The 10,357-nt window shown below is 33.0% G+C and overlaps 1 protein-coding gene across 1 annotated transcript; it reads right to left on the reverse strand.

Moving 5' to 3' along the window:
- Positions 1 to 8,623: 8,623 nt before the first annotated feature.
- On the reverse strand, positions 8,624 to 9,995 carry LOC128187151 (protein usf-like). Its single transcript, XM_052857390.1, has 2 exons — positions 9,665 to 9,995; positions 8,624 to 9,177 (listed from the first exon to the last, which is right to left on the reverse strand). Exons 1-2 carry the CDS (start codon positions 9,986 to 9,988, stop codon positions 8,806 to 8,808), a joined length of 696 nt encoding a protein of 231 aa, XP_052713350.1. The 5' UTR covers positions 9,989 to 9,995; the 3' UTR covers positions 8,624 to 8,805.
- Between the last annotated feature and the right edge of the window lie 362 nt (positions 9,996 to 10,357).

Genomic DNA, 10,357 nt, shown 5'->3' on the forward strand with positions numbered 1-10,357 from the left:
TGATAGCTTGCATTTGCCCCACAGGTTGCAGAACCTTTATGTGTGAATGTTAACGTGCCTACTTCCCGGGTAAAGACATTTGCAAATTTCAGATCGCAATCTTATCATTAAAAAAAAAGATTGTATAAATGACATAATTATATACTGTAGCTTAATAAGGGAAAACAGATTTTTTTTTCCAAAAAAAAAAAGCTGGTGGAGTTTTTTCTATTAATAAATGTGTTCAAATTTGATTGTCAGTTACATCATTAGTATTGAAATTATGATATTCAAACATTTTTCCCATTTAAGAGGCCTAAATAGAGATTAATGAAATTTGGCTACTAGTGTACACCAATTTGAATTGCCATTTTGACAAAATTAACGTCATTTTCATGAAGACCAACACATTTCATAAAACTTGGCACAACCTTATTATGATAAATATGTCTGCAAGACCAATTTGTGATTTTGTATTGTTATTTTTTTTCCATTAAAGAGACTGTTAGACGAAAAATGATGAAATCAGGCTGTCCACCATTTTCAACTATTTATCGCGATCAACATATTTTGTTGGACTCAGCACACCTTAATTATGATAAAATGCTATGCTGAGCCAATTTATAATCGTTTGTTACCTTATTTTTTAAGACTTAACAGAATAATAGAATTTGCCTGTCGACCATTTTGACCGCCATTTTGACCTAGTTAGCGCCATTTTTGTCATAGCAAGCATATTTATATTTTTCAGACTAAGCACGCCTTAATTAAATTAAATATGCAAAAATAACTTTGCTGGACTGAATTAAATTTTTATGCGTTTTCCCTAGTTTCATTTTTTTAGGAAAAAAATTATAAAATCTAGGTATCTGCTATTTTGAATCGCAGCGTTGACTCATTTTTATCAAGTCATGAATTTAGATTATTCTTATCTAACAACTGCCTCAAAAATGACTTTAGATTATTCTTATCTAACAACTGCATGACATAAAAGATGACATAAACTGCACTTTAAAAGCAACAAATAGAAACATGTTCAGTCTTGCTGTTAAGTGTATCTGATATCAATATTTGATTGTCCAGAACCAGAAGAAAAATGTCATGAAAACCCCGGTGAAAAGTGCAAGTACCCATTAAATGGATTTAACAGTAAACTGACTGCACCTTTCATTCGGAATGTGTCGTTGTTTCATCAAGTGATTAATGTAAACCTTCCCAGTCCCCCAATATACATTTATAAGGATGATCGAATTGATCGAGCACCCAGACTTGTGGCCACAAACCCGGAAGATGAAATTTATATAGAAAAGGCGTCTGGACAAGTTGTGTTTATTTAACGGGTACAGACGATTCCGATATCCCTAAACTAATCTACTTGGAGAAAGTTTTACAGTTTTACTCGTGTATCACAAAATCTTGACGTTAGAAATTTCTCTTAAACTAGTTTGGCAAATTTAGACATTTGTAAAACAAAATATTGCTGTAATATTTTTTCGAAACAATTTTGCAAACAACCCACTGTAAAATGACAAAGAGTAACTTGGAAATTTACTTTTGTGAGAATTGATTTTTATCACCTCTTCTATGCAGTTACTCTGGCAAAAATTCGATGTAATGTATTAAGATACATTGTTTTTCAAGGCAACTTAATTATGAATACCTTAAAAATTGTCAGATTTAAAATGGTACGAACAATTTAAATAGATATTTTTGTATTCGTATGTAATCGTACGCCAGAGTTTAGTAAGACTGGTTCATTGTCATTGATTACCAAAGCGCCATTTCTACAGCGGTAGCGTTTGGAATAAAGGGCAGACTATCCAACTTAAGGTAGAATCAGTACTGGCGTATTCTAGACTTTATTATTTGTTTTTCAAAATATTGCTTGAATACAATTTTTCAGAAATATTTCGGTTACTGAAACATAATGCATCGTTAAGTTTGATGACTTTACTTCTATCTTTGAATATTACAGAACAGGGTTCATATGGGGGTTTCCTTCAATAGCTCGGAATTCTTCTATAATTATTCAAATACAACAAAGAAACTACTTGCTTTGGAAAATTATATACTGTTACTTTAATCAATAGTATCAAAATAAAACTAGATGCTGTCATTAGACAGTAATACCTGCACCATGTGTTTGCCCCTAAATAACACTGTTTTGTACCAGTTTAGTTAAAAATGAAGGCCATATGCAAGCTCCGATAATACATTTAAAAATTATAATTTTCATAACTGAAGGATGAGATCCCTTCCCATATGATAATACACATGAGCAGCACTTTATGTGCAATTTTGGGTTGAACTGTTTGCAGTGAATTTTCAGTTAATCTATAATCTTAACATTTCATGTCATAGAAAGTATAACGGTCTATATAATTATTACAAACAAAATTAAAAATTAAATTATGCCCCCTCCCCGTGGCGGTTGCCGGTTTTAGATTTGCTTCTGTGTGCCTACATGAACATCATCGTGTGCACAGATTTAGAGAAGGGGTGGGAGTGAGGGGTCCAGACCCCCCCCCCTCCCCATGAAAATTCATTTATATCAATTGTAAAATCACCAAAAATACACCTTGGACCCCAATGCTCTTACAGACATGTAAACGCTCAAACCCATTGCGCTTCAATGTTAGTTAACATTATTTGGGGGGTAAATATTTAATCAATATTTAATATACTTTATTGTTTATCTCAATAGAAAGTATACATGTACATCACAATATGCAGGTGTCCTGCACCACCTTAAAGCTGTTATTTACCTAATAAAATGGTGCAAGTGAAGAATAGGTCATAAAAATACATGCATGTTACAAATGAATGATCTTTGTCTGAAGTTACGTACACAACACAGGTCTGCATGTCTCATTAGCGGGTACTAGTTTTACCCAGCTCTTCGATTAGATGGGTTCACGTGTATACATACATGGGTGTTGCTAAAACGCGGAACGGAAAACGGAACGGAAAGCGGAACGGAAGGGAAAGCGGAAAATCTTATCTAATGTTATTTACCTCATAGATTTGTTAATCATGCTAAAACGATATACTTTTTGTACCTTTTTATTTTTTTTTGAAAGATAAGCAATATTAGATTATTTATTCAAGAATATTTATTTCCTCAAAATTAACAGTACATGCATTGACCACTATATTCTGTCCCAAAATATCCTCGAATCACTTTTTGCTGTATATTTATATATACTTCAAAGTTCAAGCGATTCTCTTTTAGAAGCATTACACATTCTCATTATTCTTTCTTTAAAACGTCCTCTCTAGCTTATCAGCTGGTATAAATACACGGCTAAAAACAAAGAAGTCTACGGGGTTTTGCATTTCAACAGACCCGGATTATAGTGTTGAAAAATTGTGCAAGGTCTTCTGAGTGACTTCCAAATGGAGAAAAGATGTCAACATTTTCCATTATAAATCGTCCAAATGTGCTGCATGAATATTTTGGGATCGACAGACTATAGTCCCAATATATAATCGGAAAATCAAATTAGGCAACGTCTAGAGCTCTCTATTCGGATCATATGTATATAGCTGCTGGAATAAACAACTGCTTAGTAATGCAAACGTAAACAAAATTGCATTGCTAAAAATACTAGTTTCACAAATTACTAGTTTCACAAATTACCGGGTATATTTTAATGTTTACTGTATTTTAATTTTTAATGTCGTCAGTCCTACTTTTTTTTTCTTCCATCTCAATGATACTGTATCGTCTGTATGATAAAAGATCGTCAATAACACCGACAATTCAATTTTGATGTAAGTATATACATGTACATCATCATATTTGAAATATAAAGATACTCAAAACACGCATAAAACGCTTTCACTAACTGCGTACGTTACGCTGATATGCCAGCAATACCATATAAGAAAAATAAGTAAAAAATTATAGCTTATTTGCTCGTTTAATCATGTAAACGTTTCACAACTCGTATACATTTGATTTTTCCGTTTCGTACTCAACTAAAGCCGAATGAATACAATGCTATAATTGATAGACATTCATATGAATATTAATAAGATAACAACATGTTGATAATCATTCATTAGATATAAATAAAAGATACAAAGTAAATCGTTTCTGGCCAGTCTATACCCTTTTTAAGCGATAAACGTGATGATATTTTCCATTCCGTTCCGTTTTTCGTTCCGCGTTTTAGCAACACCCATACTTACATGTCTGTGTTTTCCGTATGCAGAAAAGGATTAGTTAAGATCAGCTAAAGGAATTCATTATTGTGTTATAATTGGATTATCATTATGATGTTGACCAATTTAGGTAAGCATAATACATGTAGTAGCAGTAGCGCAATATAATGAGATGCCAGCATGCATATATAAGTTCTACTTTCACTTTCTAAATGTGATCTCCCTTTGACAGCATACTGTATCATCATCTTTTGATATTTAAATAAGCTTATCATCGCATTTGTAAAGTTTCTGTCATTTTAGTTGCAAAAGTTATTTTTTTCATTTGTCAGACTGCATGATCATACACTATTGAGTTGACCCCATATTGCCCCTGTATAAACAATTTCTTATTAATTTTGTGTATTACATGTAAGTAGGTGTAGACACTTATCATTTTTATATGAGTTATAATAGGAAGGAAGGAGTATTTCTTTCCTAATGTATTATAATGCATCAAATACAATGTAGGTCATGACCTTATGGGACTGTTCTGACCCCACGAAACAGGAAAATACAAAATATCTCCTAATGTCATTATGCATGCATGATGCATCAAATGGTGTAAAGTACATTAATGACCCCCAGGTGTTCTCTTTAACCCCCCAACCCCCATAATAATGTATTTTATCTTATTCATATGTTATACAGTAGTGTTTGATCCATGAGGGTAATTCCTAGCCTAATAATTATGTCACTGCTTTGTTTAGTAGACTTTACAATTGCCCCAAATAGGCGAATACACATGGAAGTGATGCATATAACATTGTTTTATAAATCTTAAAAATTGAATTAAGCAATTTCCAAAATGTTAATCACGAGAGAAAAAAGCAATCAAGAATGATTTAAAATTTGCTACTGTACACATGTAAGAATGTATTAAGAAGACTGAATCTTTTTAACCAGGTTAGTTGGGGGGGGGGGGTTGAATGTGGAGTATAAACATTTATAATTTGAATAATTTATTGTTATTAATTTTAACTTGTCAATGAATACTACTTATTGATCCCAAGGTAGAAATATGACCTCTGATCATATCTCAATAGATCATTTGTCAATTATGCAAGGTGTAATATCATTTTTTTAAGAATAACATTTTTTACCAGTTTATGTAAGTTTTTAGACACCCAAATTATATTTTGATTTTAATAGATCATTCGACAAGGGAGGGGGGGGGGGAGAACAGTTTATATTTGAGTTTGTTTGGGAGTGGGGGTTCCAAGTCATATATTTGACAATTTTTTAATGTAATTTAAAATAAGACTAAGCCATACTACAGTCATGAACATGAATAGTATAGAACAAAACACAAACTGAAATACATGTACATGTATATATACATAGGAAGTATTACGAAACAGATGATTGATCTATATCTGTGTTCTTAAATTGAATTATATATCATATTATATTATATTATTGTTTCTTTGTTCAAGGCATATAAGATGGTATGTAGGTCACGATCCCAAGTGCTCTTCCTGAAATTATTAAATATCATAAAAACCATCCCCACCTTAATCCAAAGATATTATTCCTCCTTAGGTCATGCATGCAGGCGCATCAGATCATTATGGCATGTTAGTCATGACCCTAAGGGGTCATCCTGACCCCCTTAGAATCAGAAATTGTCAGTTATCTTTAAATTATTGATGTTTGATGATCCTATCTCTATTTAATCTTTATTATTAAGTCTCCCGAATGAAATTTGGAGACTTATTGTTTTTGTACGGTTCTTAATACAGGTATTATTATTCTTCATCTTCTTTTTCTTCTTTCCTGCTCTGAACTTGTTTCACAGAGATGGCTGAACAGAATTGTACAAAACTCTAGGATATGATAGGCCTGCATATCTAGTTGTGCACCCTGGTTTGATTTTTCTCATTTTGGGTTAGACAACCACTTTTCGGGGGAGGGGGGTGTCAAAAGGGTGTGGGGTCTAACATTGAACTTTGTAGGAAGAATTGTAGACTCTATTGTAAATGGTAACTTGAAAACGGACAAAGATAATAATATAGGGTTTTCATAATCATATATTGGCTGTTCCTGGCAAAATATAGGGTTTATTAAACCATATATATTCATGTTTCTGATGTCAAGGGGCATCAAATGTTATGTAGGTCATGGGCCCTGTGGGTGGTCCTGACCCCCTCAAACAGCAAGTCCCTTAATATCTTCAAAACAGTTGAGATCCCCACCCTTAAACCATATATATTCTTGTTCTTTGTGTCAAGGGGCATCAAACGGTATGTAGGTCATTGGCCCCAGGGGTGGTCATGACCCCCCTTGAACAGGAAGTGCACGAATACTAGAAAACGATTGAGATCCCCACCCCTTAACCATATAAATTCTTGATCCTTAAAGGGCATCAAAATGTATGTACCGGTAGGTAATGGGCCTCAGGGTTAAATTTAATTTTTCAAAATTGTAATGCACATCTATGGAACAGTTCCTATCATATCCCAAAATATGATGTGTCTATCCATTAAATCATAAAAGGAGTTCTAGGATCTATGTTTTTATGAAGTGATAAACGTCAATTTTCTGCTACTTTTTGACTTCCTGGATGAAATTTAAATTTTTAAAACCTTACTGCACATCTATATAACAGTCCCTATCATATCCCAAGATATGATTGTCTATCCATTAAATCATAAGAGGAGCTCTTGGATCAATGTTTTGTTTTTTAGTGATAAACGTCAATTTTCTGCTACTATTTGACTCCCTGGATAAAATTTAAATTTTTAAAACCTTAATTATCGGACATCTATAGGACAGCCCCAATTATATCCCAAGAGATGACGTAGCTACTCCAAAAGTTGTAAGAGGAGTTCTGGGAACCATATTTTTTGGCCAAAAAACGTCATTTTTTGTGGCCCACTGATCCCCTTAAAAAAAATAAATTCTGGAACCTGATCAGGCCTCAATATGACACCCCAATCATATTCTAGAAGATCATTTGGCTACTGCCAAAAAAAATGACGTTTTTGAAACCAGTTTTTTTTTGTTTGAAAAAACGTCATTTTTCAGCCATTAAATGACCCCCAGGACAAAATTGAAAATTCCGAAACCTTATTGCGCATCTATAGGATGCCCTAAAACATATTCCAAAAGATGATTTGTCTGCTGTTGAAAATGTAGGAGGAGTTCGAGGAAGAAGGTTTTTTGTGAAAAAACATCATTTTTACCAATTATTTGACCCCCAGGACTAACAGAGAATTTTTGAAACCTTTTTACAAAACAACATGATACCCCAAATCAAACTCCAAGAGTTCAGTTTGCTGGTTTATAAGATGTAAGAGCAGTTTGAGAAAGTAAAACGTGACAGACGGACGGACGGACGGACGGACGGAACAGGGTAACAACAATATACCCGAACTTTCTTTAGAAAGTGCGGGTATAATCAACTTCAGTACTTTGATTATAAGATGTATATAATCTTGATAGTGCAATCCACCAAATTACAGGTATAAAATACAAGAGTTAAAAGATATGTTCATAGTAATTTATTTACTATAAAGAAAGCAAAGTAGGAAACTATTTTTCAAACCATAAGAGAGTAACCCAGGAAAGGTTTATAAACTCTCAATGTTCCAGAAGAAAAACAGTAATACAATACTGTAACTATTTTTTAAAAAGTGAATGGCACTAGGTGTGTTGTTAGTAATGGCAGATATTGGTTGTCTCACAAGGCAGTGTAAGCTACAGGGAGACAAATTCAATGTAAACGATATATATATATATATATATATATATATATATATATATATATATATATATATATATATATATATATATATATATATATATATATATATAAAATCCAAAATGAGTAAAGTTAATCCACACAAGTAATAAATAATGAAAAATAACAAAGCCGATTCAAAACTCTACCGGTTTCATTATAATCTTCAGGAGTTTTTGAAACTCCTGAAGATTATAATGAAACCGGTAGAGTTTTGAATCGGCTTTCTGTTATTTTTCATTGTATATATATATATATATATATATATATATATATATATATATATATATATATATATATATATATATATATTTATATATATATATATATATATATATATATATATATATATATATATGGTAAAGCTAATCTCAAGCCATGATTATATAAATGTTGCTGATCTTAAATTTCATTAGTGCAAAGTTTTGATTTTGTCACAGCCACATAAATAGACTGGCATAAAATATTGATGGCTCTTGTTACATTTATTTTGACCAAAAAATTTGAACTAAATGTAGTTATGACTGAATTGGCGTTGCTTTAGACAATAAGAGTAAACTGCTGTAGTTAAAAAACAGAAACTGACGACTAAAGTTAAATATAGCAATGTCTCAAACAAAAATCTACATGTAGGTGGGGAAAGAAATGACAAATTGCTGGAGAGTGGAATTAAATTATTTAAGATGAGCCACATGATATTGTGATGTGCATTTATTTTAATATTCAACACTGCAATGACATTACACATTTCTGGAGTGTTTAAAAAATAAAAATATCTGCAAAATGCAAAACAAAAGTACAGTAAATCAACAGAGTGTATATCATATTATCAACAGCACACATAAAAAAGTTAATCTATTAAAGCAACAGTCTAAAACCTATTCTACCAAGGATTTGTTCATGAATGTGCATAATCGTTGCAAGGCCAGATGACAAGAGTCTTTGTTATAGTTAGGTCCGGTGGCGTTAGTGAAGGCATGGGCTGCCCCATCATAAATATTCATCTCGTAATCCACATTTCCCGCCTTTAACTTCTCTTCCAGCTTTTCCGCGTCTTTCAGAGATGAGAACCCCACCAAATGATCCAGGGCTGCGAAGTGACACTGTACTGGACACTTGATAGTGGAAACATCACACAGTTTCTCATCTGGAATTCCATAGAACGGGGCAATGGCATCTACAACACCCTGTAATAAGGCCCCCGCTGCCAAGGAGAGGGCTCCGCCCATACAGAACCCGGTCACGCCCACCTACAGAGAAAAAAAATAAGATAGAGGAATAATTGTAACAAACAAACACAAATACTTGCCTAGGACCAATTTTAGCTAAAGCAAGTATCTACTCTCACTACCAAATAAGTTTGAATGTTAAATTGAGATGTTTCATAACATTGCGCTCGCTCTCACTCACCATCTTTGTTTTATTGCAATGACAAGAAAGGGTTCTTAGCAAGAATTTGTCTAGAGCCAGTATATATTTTAGGTTCTTAGCTCCATTCAAAAGCTACTATTACTAAACTTTCAGAATAGAAGTGGCTAATCTCTATGGGGCTGTTAAAATTCAAATACCAAACACAATTAAAACTTGAGGTTTCCCACCTTAAAACAGTTATCATGAAATTGTTCTTTTTTGCATTTCAGTTTCATTTGTAATCATTACAGTTATCTCCTTACATGAACTGTCAGATTAATGCATACATAAAATGTAAAACTTGAGCTAAAGTCCCTAACTCCCTACCTTTTTACAGCCCATGGACTTTAGGTGGAGGATAGAGGCCCGAATGTCTTTGACTGCCCCTGGCCAGTCGAGGTTGCTCATCAGATGACCAGCCTCTTCGTAGTCCGTTGCTATCTTTCCTCTGTACAGGTCGGGAACGATCGTAACAAATTTTCCCATTTTGCTGATACTGTGTGCCTCTTCTTTGATTTGCTTGTTCATTCCCCACCATTCTTGGATAACCACCAGTCCCTTGTCACTCTCGGCCAGTAACTCATTAAAGACAATGCATGGCAAATCCCCTTTGGGATTTTCTGATTTTATTGTTCCTTTTTTACCACTCATGGTTGTAAATTTCTGAAAAAAATGAAACTTCAATTATTTTAATCAGAATATATATATATATATATATATATATATATATATATATATATATATATATATATATATATATATAGCACCACGTTGGAAAATATCGCCCTCCAGTTGTTATGAATTGATTTATTTAAACAAATTGTTGTTATTCACCTTATTATAATGTGAAGTCACAAATATGATGGGGAACGGTATTTTCGGCTGTATATAAAGCTGTATTCACTGAAATTTGGGGTATAAATGTCATTGCGTATAAAAATATATACATGGAGGCAACAGACATTTCTTTGATTGCCAACACTGAACATATCCGAGGTTTTGTTATGATTATATTTTCTT

Source organism: Crassostrea angulata, chromosome 1 (genome assembly GCF_025612915.1).
Source record: "Crassostrea angulata isolate pt1a10 chromosome 1, ASM2561291v2, whole genome shotgun sequence".
Taxonomy (NCBI): Eukaryota; Metazoa; Mollusca; class Bivalvia; order Ostreida; family Ostreidae; genus Magallana; species Magallana angulata.

What these genes read in the sequence shown, in the direction of transcription:
- LOC128187151 (XM_052857390.1), bottom strand. Translation starts at nt 9,988, where the DNA reads ATGAGTGGTAAAAAAGGAACAATAAAATCAGAAAATCCCAAAGGGGAT. An exon ending in AGTCCATGGGCTGTAAAAAG is followed by an intron (nt 9,178 to 9,664) that starts GTAGGGAGTTAG and finishes TTTTCTCTGTAG; the next exon opens with GTGGGCGTGACCGGGTTCTG.